The sequence below is a fragment of the Tamandua tetradactyla genome, chromosome 12 (genome assembly GCF_023851605.1).
Source record: "Tamandua tetradactyla isolate mTamTet1 chromosome 12, mTamTet1.pri, whole genome shotgun sequence".
Classification (NCBI taxonomy): Eukaryota; Metazoa; Chordata; class Mammalia; order Pilosa; family Myrmecophagidae; genus Tamandua; species Tamandua tetradactyla.
In genome coordinates, this window is record NC_135338.1 from 71,849,705 (window position 1) to 71,867,126 (window position 17,422).

A 17,422-nucleotide genomic window follows, 5' to 3' on the forward strand; every position below is an offset into this window, starting at 1 on the left:
TGCATCTACTTCAAACTTATTTCACTTATGTGCATATGTAAATTTCTTCTCAGAAAATCTTTTATCCTGAATATTGATTATATGAAGCAACTGTTGAACTCATACAGGTTTAAAAATCCTCAGACCTTTTAACAGAAAAAGAGACTAGAAGTTAATAGGCAAAATGTTTAATAGAGGTTATTTCTGCATTTTGGAACAATGAGTACCATAATCTCTATTTTCATAGAAACTGAAATATATTCCAAGTTTTCTACATTGGACATACCTTTTAAAATTAAAAATTTTTATTGTATTCATACCATAATTTCTGAAAAAGTTATGGATTTGTAATCGATATTAGGATGAGGGAGTCACAACCTTTAAATGATTTTCTCTATATTGATTTAGATGTTAAAGTTATCATTCAATTAGTTGTACTTAGTGAAATAGTTGATTTATGTTAGAATGTTATATTTATTCTCTAGAAACAGTTGGTTTTGGCTCTTAGCATAGCTATTTTAGCTTGCTCCATTCTGAGTTGAATGAATCTCCTTTTCAAAGCAATGTAGAAACTGAGTATATAAATTTATTTCTTATATGGTAGACATTAATGCTCCTCAAAAAGCTTACAGCTTCTTTTTAGGATCCTTTTATTTGATAATGCAGGTCTTATATTCTAAGTATATGACTGTGAACTCACCAAGATGTATTGAAAGATTAGTAGCTTCTTTTTAAAGCAGAGAGGTGGCTTTTGTTAAAGGATTAAGTGGAAAGGATGGGCTGCATTTCCTGCCACGTTTATCATTCAGGAAAGGGCCTCAGTGATAAGCATGTAATGCAATTTAAAAATTAACACATCAGCCAGATTTACTGGACCATGAATCATCAGTGCATGAAATACACAGAAGTTAGGGGAATAGTTTAATACAAGGAACCTCGATGAACCCATAACTCAACTTTAACAATTATTGATCTCTGGCCAATCTTATTTCATCTATACCACCAGCTCTTTAATTGTTTTGATTTTATTTGAAGCAAATGCCAGACATTATATAATTTAATCTAAGACTTTCAGTACATATTTTTAAAAGAAGGGGATTCTTTAAAATAATTATAGTGGAGAAGCTGAGTTTGCTTATAGTTATGTCTAAGAGTTTCTTCCAGGAAGCCTCTTTTTTTTGTTGAAATGTGGCCTCTCTCTCTCTCTAAGCCCAATTCTGTAAGTAAAATCAATACCTTCCCCCCAACGTGGATCATGACATCCAGGGGCAAAAGTTTCCCTGGCAATGTGGAATACGATTCCCAGGGATGAGCTGGCCCTGGTACCATGGGATCAACATCGTCTTCCTGACCAAAAGGGTGGAAAGAAATGTTATAAAATAGGGATCAGTGGCTAGGAGAGTTCAAGTAGAGTCGAGAGGCTATTCTGGAGGCTACTCTTATACTAGCTTCAGCTAGATATTGCTAATTACCAGGGTTTGCCAAACCTCAACCAAAACCATTTCTGTCTACCCTAAAGAACACCTAGGGCTTTATCTGATATTCTACAAAAGTTTCATGCACTAAGATTATTTTCTTAACCTCCAGATGGATTCCTAGGCAGATAAGTCCTGAAATCCAGAGGGGCTAGCCTCTCCAAGAGCATCAACTAGTTCTATCCGCCTATCCATATTATCAATACTACTTTGCAATATGAAAAAGTTAGAATGGGCATAGCCCTAATGCCTGGAGACTGGGAGAAGGATCAAAGGAGAAGGAGGAGTTATAACATAGAAGATAGGATTTAGCAAATGAATATGACTGCTAAATCATTATGTTGCTATTTCTTTGAGTCTCCAGTGTCTTGGAGCAACTAGAAGGAGAAACCTAAAATTGTGGAACTGTAACCCATACCAATCTCTGAAATCTATTCCATAACTACTTGTTACAGTGTACTTTGAAATTTATTGCTCTTTTGTATATATGTTATATTTCATAATAAAAAATGTTAAAAAAATCAATTATTATAAAGCCATAGTCACATAATCATAGTAACTCCTCTATGTTATAAAATATCCAGTCAGTAATCGTATTTCCTTAATTGTTTTATTAAAAAATTGCAATTTGTTTAATTAGGATAGTTCTGTATGTTGTGATTGATATGTTTCTGAAGTCATTTTTAATCTATAGGTTCATTGTCCTTTTTATTTTTCCTTGCCAATTTTTTCGTTGAAGAAACATAGAGTTTCCTCTACTCTGGATTTTGCTGATTGCACCCTTGTGGTGTAGCCTATGCTTCCCTGTCCCCAGTGTTTCTTGTAAATTGTCAGTTCTAGAGGTTTGGTTAGATTATTATTTTTAAACTTTTGCTAGGACTGCTTCATAGATGGTGGTGTATGAGACCATCAGAAGCTGCATTTTATCTGGTTGTCTTTTGTGATGTTAGTAGCCACCGATGGTTATTGTCTAGATCCATTAATTGACTAAGGAGTATAAATTGTTGAAATTCTAAGTCTATCATTCTTTATTTATTACCTGGGATACCTTTATAAGGAGAAACTTCTTTCAGCAACTATTTCTTTTTCTGAAGTACAGTTCCTATAGGAAAGGCAGGATAAATGCTTGACTTTTTCACATCTTTGTTCATTTTTTTAAAGAATTTTCTTCTTAGTATCTCTAATCAGGAACACCCATGACTACTGTTTTTGGACATTTAATATCTACTGAGACCCTTCACATGAATTAGCTGTTTGATTTTAACCAGATGGGTTCTCCATTGTTATTCTTGGTTTATACTTGAGGGAAGTGAGGCTTTGAAAGTATAAAGTAAATTTCCCACTATTACATAAAAGGTAAGTGGCAGAGCTTGAATTTGAACCCATGTTTTCCTGACTCCAAAATGATTATTCTTGAACACAATTTACAGTGTTTTGGCAGGGGTCCAATGGGATTTAAGAACAGTGAAGAAAGATTAGGGGTGTTTTTACCTCTTTTAGGTAAGCGGCAATGAGGATTTTTTTATTGACTGTGATGTGTCTGTTTGCTCAGTTGCAGTCAGATGTCTCCTATCCTTGGTATTTGTTGCCTCAACATGGGTAATTCACTGGGGAACAATGTTGCTAATAAAAGTCTGTTCCAGATCTGGCCTAGTCAACAACCTAGACCAAGAGAAAAGAGTATTGAATAAACATTTGAATTATGGCCCTTAATATGGATAAGAATCTAATCATTACCAAATTACCCATTTAAAAATCAATTTTACAATATCCAAACAGACATAGAAGTACCCTTAGATATCTAGTCAAGCTAGTGGGGCACTGGGTAGATGGGCAGTAAGCTAATAAACAGGGAAACATGCTGTAATGGCAGGCACTGATAAGCACTGGGAAGAAAAATAAAACAGGGTTTGAGATAAAAAGTGACAGGGTAGATTGGGGCAGGGTGCTATTTACGTATAGTCCTCTGGGAAGGCTTTTCTGAGAAAGTGGCATTTGAGAAGCACCCGAAGGAAGGTGAAGGAAGAAGCTACAGGTACAGAGAACAAAGGTCCAAATTTGGTTGGGATGCTGAGAGGAGGAGCCCTAGATCAAGCCACAGAGATGGGGAAGGCGGAAGGCAGCAGGCAGCAGGCAGCTGTGGATCCACAGTAAACTAGTACATGCAAATCCCATCTCCCCAGTCTTAGCATAGATAGCTCCTTATATGGCTTTATTACTGGTAACAGGTTTCCCCCTCCCTTTTATTTCCTTTGCCTTTGCTGCCCTATTTCTAGAAAGAATGTGTTTGCATTGTTAACTAAAGGACAGAGCCTGAGTTTTCCACCAGATTTCCTCTGAAGAATGGTAAAATAGACTAGGTAGTCTCTGGGTCCAATCAAATGAATCCATTCTGATATCTAATGTGATTTGGGGGAAAAAAATTCACTGTTTCAAAATAATACATTATGGTATATGACTTTATATAATTTATAATTATATACAAATTAGAATATGGGCCTAAATAGGAGGAAGCAGATTTATTTTTGAAGTTCATAATATAATTTTATTTTTCATAATAGAATTTTTAATTGGCAGCATGATCTATAGTATATAATTACCTCCTTCCTATAAATACTTGTGTTGGAGTGTGCTTTCCCATAGAACAATTTCCCCAAAGTTATACTTTGTGAAGTGTGATTATTTTTGGAGGAAGTATAAATTATTCCCCCGCTTTTGTAATAAAGAAAAAAAAAAAATACCCCAGAGCTCACGGATGTTTGCTACCAACCTTGATAACATAAGAAAGGTTGATAGAAGTATGTCAAATAAGAGAATATGTGGAATTCTGCTTTATCCCTCAATAAAGGTTTATTTGCAGTGTAGCTCAGGGTTTAATGCATATTTGCCTCCTTTGGTATTTAATTAGTATTTTTTTTTAATCCACTGAAGCCAGATAATTTGACTTTCCACTGATAAAATATTTACTTGTCATATCAGTCAGGGTGCTAAAGTTGGAAATTAAGAGTACTGAGTTAAATTTAAAATTCGTTGAAAGTATTCATCACTATGCAGTCTATTTAATTTCTTGGCTGTGCCTCTGGCTCTTCTCATTTAACGTGTTAGGAGACAGACTGGCAGCAGTTGTAAACTGAAACCTGGTTGAATGCAGAACGAGACTGAAAGGAGTAGGAGAGAAAATGGAGAAAATTTGAAAGTGTAACTGTGTATGTGTGTTTCCTTAAATCAAAATATGACACATTAGCTTGAAATAGAATTTTATGTTTTGTTTGTCAAGGCTATTATAACTTCATATTAGATGATCCAAGACTGAAACAGCTTTTAACTATCGTTTTGTGGAATAACCAAATTTGCTCTTAACAATACTGTCGTTGTCAGACAAGTTGTTTTTATATAACAAGCATGTTTTACAATATACTTGAGTCATTTGTCCCCAGTAGACCTGCAGTTTATTACTCAGAGGAAAAGCATCCATTTACAATATATTCTTAGCTGTTTCTTTCTATCACTCAGCTGTCAAGTCCTATGGAATCTAAAATAGAACCCAACCAATGGGAGACAGTCTGCATACTGCTTACCGGATGATTTGGATGTGGACACTTTTATCATGCATGGCAGTGTCTGAGTTGCTGTGTTGAGGCAGCAGGATGCAGTGCCTGTTCATGTTTTCCAGTTGAATCCTTGAAAGCGACAACATTGAAAGACAGCTTTTAAAGAATAAAAAATAGGAGGAGTTACAATACCTGACTCGGGGCTGCTCCTAATCAAGTGCTGCTCAGCAAGGAAGATAATTTTCAAGCGATATGAAGGCGGAGCAGGATCCCGAGGATGAAGAAAATCTCGTTAAACTGTCAAGCTAAGTGTAGCACAGGATGGGGATTTTAGAACAGGAAAAGTTGCAGAGAAAGGAATTGAATCACTTAGGCGTTAGTCTGAGGACTTGCTTTGTGAGCCACAGTGATTTGTAACTTAATGCGAAGAAGTTTGCTGTTAGCAACAAGAAACTGAATCCTACCAATGATGAATTGTTGGTTTTTTTGCGCGCCTGAAAGCAGAGTAGGTATCCTATTAGTCCAGTATACAAAAGATTCTCGCTTAGAAATTGTATTCTCTTAAAGTGTTTTAGTTTCTTTCCTTTTTTTCTTCTGATTTAGTTGATTAGCAGACTCTGGTTAGTGATAGAAAACAAAAGTTCTTGTTTATTTTTCTGGGTTTTAAAAAAGCACATAACAGAATCTTAATGTTGAACAGTATTACTGTTAACTGACGGTGGAGCAGAACTGAAAACGTTGCTCGGTAGTATAGAACTGAAAGTCGTGAATGATAATATGATAAATATGATAAACTTTAATCACGTTTAGCTATCTTGTAAAAAGACTTAATTTTGGATTTTATAACTATTTCAATTGTTCCTTTCTCTACTAGCAAATATACTTGGTAATAAAGTTGAGATTGCTTTAATTACAAGAATTAATTAATTTAGAGCAAGTACTTTTGTGCTAAACATTACTTAATTCTTTAAACATTTGAAAACACAGTGTTTCTTAAACTTAATGCTAACATTCTCCAATTTAGAGTCATTAAAATTTCTGTCTTAAAGAAAGATAATGCCTAAAATGCAGTACATTGTTTTTTAGCTAGAAGATTAATGGTGGTAATATTTTTGTTTGGAGGTTATAGTAGATATCAAGCAACTAAGAAGGATATGTTTCCTATAAGTGATTCGTTTTTTTCAGAGATTTGTTATTTGTGAACATAGGATTTGCATTGCAAATTAAGTGAAAAATTTGAAGTTTTTTTGTTGTTCCAGAAATAATGCTGGATTTAGCACAGAATTAAAAATTGGTATGGTATTTTAAAAAGCTAATACCTTACCTGTTTAAATAACATGTATTTTAGTTCTGTGTACTGACATTTATTTTTACTAAGAAGAGATCACAGATGTTGGCTTCAGAAAGTTTTGAATACATTTTCTCCAATTAATACTAAAGAGAAGCTTGATGCAATTAAAATGTATATTATGTGACACATTCTTCTATTTAAAAACTACTAACTTTCACCTTCCTTTTGAATATCTGCAAAAAGAAGTGTGTGGGTAGTTCAGCGGTAGAATTCTCATCTGCCATGCAGGAGGGTTCGATTCCTGGCCCGTGCACTCCAAAAAAAATTTTTTTTTTCAACAAATGGTAATGCAATAACAGAATATTTACATGGAAAAAGAATGAAATGTGACTTTCACCACACAGCATAAAAAAAAAAAAAGCTGTGTAGAGGTTTTGTTTAAAATTTTTTTTACAAAAGCAGTACATGTGGGTGGGGCCACGGTGGCTCAGCAGGCAGAATTCTCACCTTCCATGCCAGAGACAAAGGTTCAATTCCTGGTACCTGCCCATGCAAAAAAAAAAAAAAAAAAAGCAGTACATTTGAATGTAAAACAGTAAAATCGCCTGTAATCCTGTTATCTTAGTTAATACTTTCCAAGTCTTTTTAATTTTTTCTATGCAGAAGTTTCTTTTTATCCTAATATATAAGCATAACGAGTTGTTTTTTTCTGTTGACCATATTATATACATATAGACAAATGAAATTAATTTGCCTTCATAAATATTTTTAACAGTATCTCTTAAATAAAAAAAGGGGAATTATTAAAATGTATGTAGAATTCCACTGCATGTAAGAGTCTCGGGATATGAACAGAGCAAATCTGTTAGTGAATGTGAGAAGCACACTGGTTGTGGAACTAGAGAAGCCATGGTCGGGCTTGGTCAGGCCACTTTAGTCTTTTAATGTTCTGGAGACTTCATTTTTCTCTTCTGTTTAATGGGGATGATATAATTGATACCTGGCACAGAATAGGTATTCAGCAATTATTGATTTCCTTTCTTTGCCCAGAAGTCTTTTGATGTCCTTTGGGTACATAAGGACATTTGTGTCCTTTGCACACAAATGAGTTAAAGGTAGTTTTTAATATGTGGGCAGAGAATGTGAGAAAAATCTTTTTTTTTCCCCTGAACATGTAGTTAAAACTTTTTTTTTTTTTTTTGTATATCATGGGTTTTGGAAAGGTCTTACAGTTCTCTCTTCTAGAAAGTTTGGTTCAGCAGGGAGAAAGAAATTTGGGGTATAGTTGGGAAATAAGTGATTTATTGTACAGTACTGCTTCCTTCTGTCTTTTTTTAACTTTAGTGTCATACTAATGTGCCATGTTTACTTTTTTCTTTCCTTTTTTGTAGCTTGCAGCAGATTGGAATAAATATGATGACCGATTGATGAAAGCAGCAGAAAGGGGAGATGTAGAAAAGATGTCCTCAATCCTCGCTAAAAAGGGGGTCAATCCAAGCAAATTAGATGTGGAAGGCAGATCTGCGTAAGTATTCCCAATGACAGAAGCAAGTCTGAAGGGAATTTGAGTAGACACTTGAAGTACAAATTAAATTAGTAAATTGTGGCTATCAACTTTTGAATAAAAAGTCTTTGTTAAAACTAGAATTTAAATATCTTTCAAAAATCTGTTAAACATCATGGACTAATAATAGTTCTTGAAAGATTTCCAAGCTGGAGAGAGAATAAGAAGAATACTACGCAGTGGTCCAATTGTTTAGGCCCCTGGGCAAATAACAGCTGATTTTATTTATTTGGTGCTTTTCCATATTCCTTATCATATTTGGTCTTTGTAGCAGCTTTCTAAAGGAAGCAGGGAAAAGTTTAGAGAGGTTAAATAACATGTTTTAAGCTCATGGAAGTAATGGATCCTGGATGTGAACCCAAGCTATCTGTCTTTGAAGAGTTCTGTACATTATACTGTCTTTGCCCCTACCCCGTTTTTATATTGGATAACTGAGTTTAATTGAAAATGTTAGAGCAGAGGGGAGGGGAGCTGAAGTAATTAGTGATTTAGAGAGACATGGGAATGACCCCACTCTTTTGTTTTCATGTTATTGAGGAGAGTTTTAGGCTTATTTATCTGCTTATGAACCATTGTCTTCTCACCCACCTTTCCCGGATGTCCTCACTTCCTTTCCTATTGAGTTGGGGAGCAGTTGGGTTTAAACCCTAAGGGTTTAACCCTTTTTGGGTGAAAGGGTAGATCAATGGTTTGTTAAGATCCTCTGCAATTTACCAGTTAAAATATTCTCTCGAAAGTCTTCCACAGTTAGAGGTGAAAAGTCTCATTTCCTAAAATTCCTCTCAGTTTTATATTTAATGAGTTTATTTAGAATATTACAACTGGAAACTAGATCCTAAATATAGAAATGAATTTTAGGAAGTGTTTGATGTGGGTTTCTTTCTACCTTGGAATGCTTAGATATTTAAATATAGTAAAGATATCACAACATGACTATAAATGAAGTTGTTTTTAAGAGTAATAAAGCTTGAGATATTTTAAGTTAATAATGCTTTAATTTTATCAAATAGGCAGTTTGATAGCTATGGAGACATTGGTTATTTTGAGTCTTGTTCCCCTATTTTTGCTTACTTTTAATTATTTATAGGGCTTATATTATAAATGGTAAAAATTTGATAACTCTCAGTGACTTTTTTTTTTTCATGTTTCTGTTTTCCCAACCCCTATGATGTGAATAGATGAAACTTTGGGATGAAACTGTTTGACAAAACCTTATTTCTTCACTTCTACCACTCCATAGTTTGAGTGTTTTGAATTTTTTGTTTGACTTTTTGTTTGGATTTTTTAATCTAATGTTCAGTTTTGAATGACATTATTTGTATTAATAGTGGGAATTTATAAAAGTTTGGTATAATTTGATAAACTTTGAACTTTATTTTTAAAAATATTTGAGTAGTGTTAATCTTTGAGGTTTTCAGTTGTAGGAAGTAAAATTCTTTCCTAGATTCATAGAATAAAATATTTTCCTTTCACACACGAACTGCATTCTTCCTTAATGAAAGCCTGTTTATTTATTTAGGTCGATAGGACTTTTTGTGATTTTATCACCTGTATTATCTATAATGAGTTTTTGTTTTAATTTTTAAATTTGAAACAAAAGTAACAGGTGTTTCTTGATTTTAGTCCATTTTCAAGAATTGAACTATTTGAAGCCTCACTGTAATCACTCCAAGGGCCGATTTTCTTTCTGTTCAGCTCTGTCCTAAGGCACATCTTTCTGAACAAAACAGGGCAAGTTCACCAAAGTTCCTATCACCTCTTGGAGAGCCCTGGACACTCAATTCCTGTCTTCCCATTTGTTCAAGGCTCTCATAAGGGTTGCAGGCTCAGAAGCCTCCTAGCTTTTTCTTTCTGAAACCAGCAAAAGTTCCCAGGGAAAAGGTGCCCTTAATTACTAAGCTCACCTCTCTGGATCTCTGTCCTTTCCTGCATACTGGCCTAATAATTATTCACTTTCTTGTTAGCTCACTGATGCCTTTAAATCAGGTGTCTTATATTTTTTGTGGTTTTTCTAATTGTCCCCAGAGGAGGGTTTGTCCAAATTACCTGACCTTTCACTATGGAAGCAGAAGTCTAGGCCTTGTTTCAAAAAAAAAGTTTAGTATATCTGAACTCTTAAAAAAATGGCTGTATTAATTTGATGTTTTAATTGCAAAGAAGTATTTCTAAAAAGTTTTATAAATTTCCTTTATGACTCTCTTCATACATTTTGATGATCTTTCTGAAGTATTTCTGCTATTTATAGCACACCAGTATTAGTAATACATTGTATGTTTGTCATGACGTCTGACTGTTAGTGCATCATGAGTATAAGGTTCATTTACTTTGAAGAGAGTTCTTCCAAATTTTGTGAGCTAAGAAATAAAAATAAACAAACAAAAAATGATATCTGTAAGATTGTTGAGAGACTAAATACCTTTGCGTAAAGTAAATTAGCATCCCTTGAAATGTTCCAATGTACATTGCATAGTCTAATTCCCTACTTCAGAGAGGGATTGCAGAGAGATTAAATGATGCTCAACCATATAGCAATTTAATTATTCTACTATAAGGAGAACTTACCTGACTCTTAAGAGTACTAGGTTCCTTTTACCAGAAACATTTCTTTTTCTTTAAATTAATGCAAACCTGCTTTATTGAGTAGTGCTTGGTCTCTGTTTTGCATTTGTATATGTCATTAAACTAACAGAGTTGCAAGACTGAGTATTATAATATCTGGAAATGAATTTGCTAAATTATCTACAGATTTTGTTTCCAAGGATTCATTTAATGAAATATTTGAGGGCCTAACATCTGTCTCTGTCTGGCACTGTAATTGGTTCTGGGGAACATTATAGGAAACAAAAAAGAAGAAAATAATCCTGCTTTTCTTGATTTTGCAATCTAGTGGGAAGAGACTCAAAGACTGAAGAAAATAAAAAGTGAAATTTTATATTGTATTAGAAAATATATTCCCACGTAGAATAATAAAGGCAGGGATGAGAAACTGGGAGTTCTAAGGTTTCAGGGGATGGAGGAGATGTAAAATTTTTAAATGGTGTGGCCAGGGAGTCCCCCCCTGAGCGTGTGATATAGAATGTCTCTGTATCTAGGTGTCTTGCTAAGCACTTTCATATCCTTTATCTCCTGTTTCTTCAGAGGGGTTCATGTACTTATTTAGGGCCTCGATTCTATTTGAACCTGAATTCAACACTATTTCCCAGCAAATCCTGCTGTGTTTATCAGTTTGAATTTAGTGGAGTATTAGCCAGTGTCACTTATTGCATATAATATATAGCTGTGTTCGCTGATTAGTAGTGTTGAATGATCAAAGAAATAATGGATATTTTGTTATTTAAAGTTAGTTTCTTAATCAGGCTTGACTTGCCTTACTAGGAAACATGTTCAATTATGGCTGTTTGCATGAAATGTCAGCCAGTTATACAGGTCTATAAGCAAAAGGAAGAATTAGTTGTTAGTTGTTGGTACTATTAGGGAAGAAGAGAGCACCAGTTATTTTATGGCTTTTCAAGTGCTTGTTTTGAAGGCTTTTCTATGTCAGTTTTAGTTTGATAATTTTAAAGACAAGTGATATGTTTTGATCTGTCTTTGGACTCAGCCTTCGGTTATGATTTCATTTGTTTTGGCAGTTTTAATATATCTGAAAAAATTTTGATAAAAATTTTTACTTATTAAGCTCCAAGCACCAGTATTTTTTGCCATTGAAGTCATGATCAATCCGTTTAATGATACTATATTATAGATTTTTTGTACTATATTACTATATATATATACTATATTACTATATATACTATATTACTATATATACTATATTACTATATATAATACTATATTATAGATTAAGGCTGTAGAACATCAGAATATTTCATTGCTACTAAGGAGGTATTTCTAGAAAAAATTGACCTCTTATATGTAAATATGGTTTGAAATGAATTTTTAAGTAATATGGAATAGGTTTCTTTTTTCTTCTACTAAAAATACGGATGTTCTAATGTAGCCTTTTAAACGTGCGTGTGTGTTGAGCAATGGGTGACAATAGTGTTGTCACCCTTTAAGTTGACCTTTAGAAGTTTCCATGGCATAACGAATGTTTCCTCTTTATTTAGATTCCATGTTGTGGCCTCAAAAGGGAATCTTGAGTGTTTGAATGCTATCCTTATACATGGAGTTGATATTGCAGCCAGTGATACTGCAGGTATGTTTTCCTCTATAGTCATTTACAAAACATGGAGACAAAAATTTTGTCCATGCTTATATTCTTCTGCACCTCCTCCTCCTTCTCCTCCTCCTCTTCTTCATTGTCTATAACTAATTCATTTTTTTCTTTTTTTATTAATTTTAAAATTTTTAAAAATAATAAACTCAAACATTCTTAACTTATGATCATTCTGTTTTACGTATATAATCAGTAATTCACAATATCATCACATAGTTGCATATTCACCATTATGATCATTTCTTAGAACATTTGCATCAATTCTGAAAAAGGAATAAAAAGAAAACAGAAAAAAATTCATGCGTACCATACCCTTTACACCTACCTCCCTTTCACTGATCACTAGCATTTCAATCTAAATTTATTTTAACATTTTTCCCCCTATTATTTATTTTTATTCCATATGTTTTACTCATCTGTCAATAAGGTAGATAAAAGGAGCATCAGAAATAAGGTTTTCACAATCACACAGTCACACTGTGAAAGCTATATCATTATAAAATCATCTTCAAGAAACATGGCTACTGGAACACAACTCTGTATTTTCAGGCAGTTCCCTCCAGCCTAGCCTCTCCATTACATCTTGAATAACAATGTAATATCTATTTAATGAGTAAGAATAACCTCCAGGATAACCTCTCAACTCTGTTTGGAATCCCTCAGCCATTGACATTTTATTTTGTCTCATTTTGCTCTTCCCCCTTTTGGTCGAGAAGGTTTTCTCTGTCCCTTGATGCTGAGTCTCAGCTCATCCTAGGATTTCTGTCCCACGTTGCCAGGAAGGTCCACACCCCTGGGAGTCATGTCCCACATAGACGGGGGAGGGCAGTGAGTTTGCTTGTTGTGTTGGCTGGAGAGAGAGGCCACATCTGAACAACAAAAGAGGTTCTCTTGGGGGTGGCTCTTAGGCCTAATTTTAAGTAGGCTTGACCTATCCTTTGTGGGGATGTTTCATATGAACAAACCCCAAGATTAGGGGTTCAGCCTATTGCTTTGGTTGTCCCTGCTGCTTGTGAGAATATCAAGAATTCAACTTGGGGAAGTTGAATTTTCCCCTTTTCTCACCATACCCCGGAGGGGACTTTGCAAATACTTTTTTATTCACTGTTCAAATCACTCTGGGATTTATTGGGGCATCACTCTGGAAAAACCAACAAAATCTCATGCCCTACTCAAGGTTCCATGTACTTATGGTGGTCAGTTAAGCTGTCTACATAAGTTATATTAGGAAATGCACTAGTCAAAATATAAATTTTGTACCAAATAAACGTTTTTTGCTTTAGTCTCACACATAAGTTAATAAATTTTAAAATAGTAATTACCATCTATTTTCAACACCCCTGCAGTAAAGACATTCCTTTGTTCTTCCTCATGCAAAATCATTTTTAAAATTTGTACATTTAGTCACTATCGTTATACACTGTAGGCATTCCTAGATTATACTATTTCAGTCTTTATCGTCTTTCTTTCTGATTTCATTTGTGTCCCCATCTCTCTTCCCTTTATCATTCTCACATTCAGCTTCATTCAGTGTTTTAACATAATTGTATTACAGTTAGGTAGTATTGTGCTATCCATTTCTGAGTTTTTACAATCAGTCCTGTTGTACAATCTGTATCCCTTCAGCTCTGATTACCCAATATCTTGCCCTATTTCTGTCTCTTGATGGTCTCTGTTACCAATGACATTCTCCACAAGTTTATTCACTAATGTCCGTTCATATCAGTGAGACCATACAGTATTTGTCCTTTTGTTTCTGGCTAATCTCACTTAGCATAATGTCCTTAAGGTCCATCCATCTTGTTACATACTTCATAACCTACTGGCTTGTTTTATATGCATCTCTTTATATTTCCTATTTTAAATTTCAAGAAAATTGACTAGTAAGATTCGTTATTAGTTTTATTTCCTGAAGATTTATAAGATGTTTCCCTACATTTTCTTCTAACAGTTTTATGGTCTTAGATCTAATGTTTAGGTCTTTGATCCATTTTGAGTTAATTTTTGTGTAGGGTGTGAGATATGGATTCTCTTTCATTCTTTTGCATATGGATATCCAGTTCTCTAGTTATCTTCTGCCTCTTGAAATCGGACATTGTAGGTTTCCATTGTTTTTTTCATCTCTTCTACTGTGCCTTTCATTTCCATAAGTTCTGTGATTTGTTTTTTCAGATTTTTGTTTTTCTCTTTTTGTTCATTCCTTACCTTCTTTATATCCTCCCTCAGTTCATTGATTTGATTTTTGATGAGGTTGTCCATGTCTGTTCAAACATTCTGAATTAATTGTTTCAACTCCTGTATCTCATTTGAATTATTGGTTTGTTCCTTTGACTGGGCCATATCTTCAATTTTCCTAGTATGATTCATTATGTTTTGCTGGCATCTAGGCATTTAATTACCTTATTTAGTTTTTCTGGAGATTGTTTCACTTCTTTTACCTAGGGTTTTCTTGCTGGGTGACTTTGTTGTCTGTCTGTTCTTTGACATTTCAGTTCAGCTTATTCTGGACCACTAGCTTAGGTTTCATTTAACAGAGGAGAATTTTTCAGTTCTTGTTTTCTTGTTCTTGCCCTGCCTGTATGGTGCCCTTTTCCCCCCACCCTTAGGAGGGTCTACTTAGGTCTTATAGACCACAGCCAGATTTTCCCAGACCAAACTGACCTCCTGTCAGGAGGAAAGAGTCACCTGTGTTGGTTTCCCCCAGGGTGAGACCCAGCAGGTTGAAAGACTTTCTTGTGAAATCTTTGGACTCTGTTTTTCTTATCCTGCCCAGTATGTGGTCTTGTCTGCCTGCAGGTCCCACCAACATAAGATGATATGGTACCTTTAAGTTCAGCAAACTCTTCCTGCTGGGGACGTGGTTGAGACAGAGGAGAAGTTGTAGGCTGGCTTTAATAGCTTCAAATTTCCAAACCCTGGTGTCTGAATTCTTGAGGGAGGGACTCCACCTGAACTGGGCCTCACTTCTCTCCTGGGGAAGCACAGGCTCCAGACAAACACTCAGACAAGCTTGTTTCTGCCTCTGCCTGGGCAGTTGCAGCCTGAGAAGTCCTGCTGCTGTATCCAAGGGCAGTCAAGCCTTTGTAGAAACACAGCCACAAAAAGGAAAGACAAAAATCCTTCTCAGAGCAGGACCCCCATTCCTCAGGTTTGCCAATCAAGAGCATAAGTTGGTATGTTGCTTTGTGTACCTTCAGATCCTATGTGTCCCCTCCTTTCCTTCAGGGCCCAGACCCTTTCAAGTATTAGGTACTATCTGATTTAAAGACCTCTGTTTCTTTTTTTTTTTCCATTAGCCCTGCCCTCTTAGTGCTGGGGCAAAAATCAGCAACCTCTGCTTTGACCAGGTTCAGCTGAGCTGGGGGTCTATTTGTAATAGCCAGAATTTGTTAATTAATTCCACAGTTGGAGTTTTGTTGTGTTCAGCCGGTGTTGCAGGTAAAGTCCCTTTCTTTTCCCCTCTGGGAAAGAGCCTGTAGGGGAGGGGTGCTGGCTGCCACGGCTTGGGGAACTCATGGTTCTGAGGAGGCTTGCAGCTGGTCCAGCTGGTCCAGACTGGGGTACACTGTGTGTGGGGTTACTGATGTGGCCCCAGCAGTTGTTCGGTACTGTTCCTGGCTATTTAGTAGCTGTTCTGGAGGATGAACTAAATCCCACACCTCACTAAGCCCCCATCTTGGCACTCTCCAACTAATTCATTTTTCTTCTTTGCTTCCTCCCTTCTTCCTCCCTCTCCTCTTTCTCTCCCTCCTCTCTTCCCTTCTTCATTTGCTTCTATGCTGATAATTATAATTTTCTTTTTTGATATTGACTTTAGGCTTGGGAGCAAATCTATATTTGACTAACAAAATCAGCTCAGAAACTTACTTTTTCAGTATTTTAAGATAGTTAACATGACAGAATTATTTGTTATTTGGAAGATTTGCAAATTCAACAGGACCAGGACCCTTTTTGCTTTGAAGTCATCTGGTCCTGCACTTTTCTTTGGTGGAAGGTTTTTGAGTACTCATTCAATTTTTGTGCTTGTTAGAGACTTATTGAGGCTTTCTAATTCTGTTTTAGACAATTTAGTAAATTTCTGTATTTCTAGGAATTTTTCCATTTCATCTAGATTGTCTAATTTGTTGTAATTTGTAAGAACACCGCTAATGTTCTTAATCAAATCTAAATGTGATTTTAAAAGAGAATTCCTTAATTTTCTGTTTTTAAATAGTTGAGAAAAGAAGTGTATCTGATGTGGTGTTGTGGGGGAAAGGTCAAAATAGGGAATTTAGGAGAAAGGCTTAATGGACTGGCCAGTACTTGGAGATCTGAAGTCTAGGATTGGTCTTTGGTAGTGTTAGAGAATCATAAAATTTTAGAAACATTAAGGGCTATTTAATGCACATACTATTTAGATATGAATCCTCTTTGTTATGAGGCCAATCAGCATTTGCTTGGATGTTTCTTATGATGGGGAACTAACTGCCTTATAAAAATAACACTAGTGATAATAACAAGTATAGTTGATACTTATGTAATATATGACTGCTCTGTAAGTGTTTTACTTGTATTAATTCACTTTATCCTCACTTCAACCCAGTGAGGCCTTGAGGCACTGGGCCATTAAGTAAGTTGCCCAAGGCCTGTCAGTAGAGAAGTGGCAGTCAGTGTTCTTAGTCATTAAGCCTTACAAGGAAACCTGTTCTATGTTTGGTTGGCCATATTGATAAAAATTATTTCTTGTAGACAGCTGAAATTTGTCTTTTCCTGTTTTTTGTCTATATTTAGTCCTAACTAAAGCATAAGTATGCCTATACATAATAAGATGGACCTTTAAATATTTGAATATAGCTATTGCTTCTCTTCAATGTATGTGTTAGTTTTCTGTTCATCAGCATAAACATATTCAGTTCTCTGGGACTTTTGACAGCTTATTTTTTTCTGCTGTTCTACTTTGTTTTTCAGTCAAATGTGGGTGTTGACCTAGAAAGAAGATTTCCCTTAACAGCTTTAATATTTTATCCTGTATCTCCAAATTTGGCCAAGCAAATGTATATTGTTAAGAAGCATAATGTTTAGAAATGAATGGGAGAGGGAGAGAAATGGTGGGAGGGAGGGAGAGAGAGAGGTGGGGGAAGGGGAGGTAGAAGGAAGAGAGGAAAGGAGATCTCATAGTTTAGTTATGAGGAAAATCTTTGCCTAAAGATAGGTCAGAGTCTAAACTGAAGAACAAAGTCAATATATCTGCTACTTTTGAACAATGAAAGAAATGTGTTTATATTTATATATGCCTTCCATTGATGTAACGGAATATTTGTTATTGGAATTTTTGGAGTAACCAAATCTCTTTAGTACTGCCAGACT

At 35.2% G+C, this 17,422-nt stretch overlaps 1 protein-coding gene across 5 annotated transcripts in view; it reads left to right on the forward strand.

Moving 5' to 3' along the window:
• Positions 1–17,422, forward strand: part of UACA (uveal autoantigen with coiled-coil domains and ankyrin repeats) — a 150,929-nt gene that overhangs the window by 46,947 nt on the left and 86,560 nt on the right. For 2 of the 5 annotated variants that reach the window (XM_077123912.1, XM_077123915.1), the window contains exons 2-3: positions 7,688–7,821; positions 11,967–12,055. In XM_077123912.1, the coding sequence (XP_076980027.1) occupies positions 7,688–7,821; positions 11,967–12,055 (223 nt within the window). Of the gene's footprint in view, positions 1–3,449; positions 3,490–4,247; positions 5,511–5,543; positions 5,751–7,687; positions 7,822–11,966; positions 12,056–17,422 lie in introns of those variants that run through there. The other 3 variants (XM_077123914.1, XM_077123913.1, XM_077123916.1) reach the window with 3 other exon arrangements.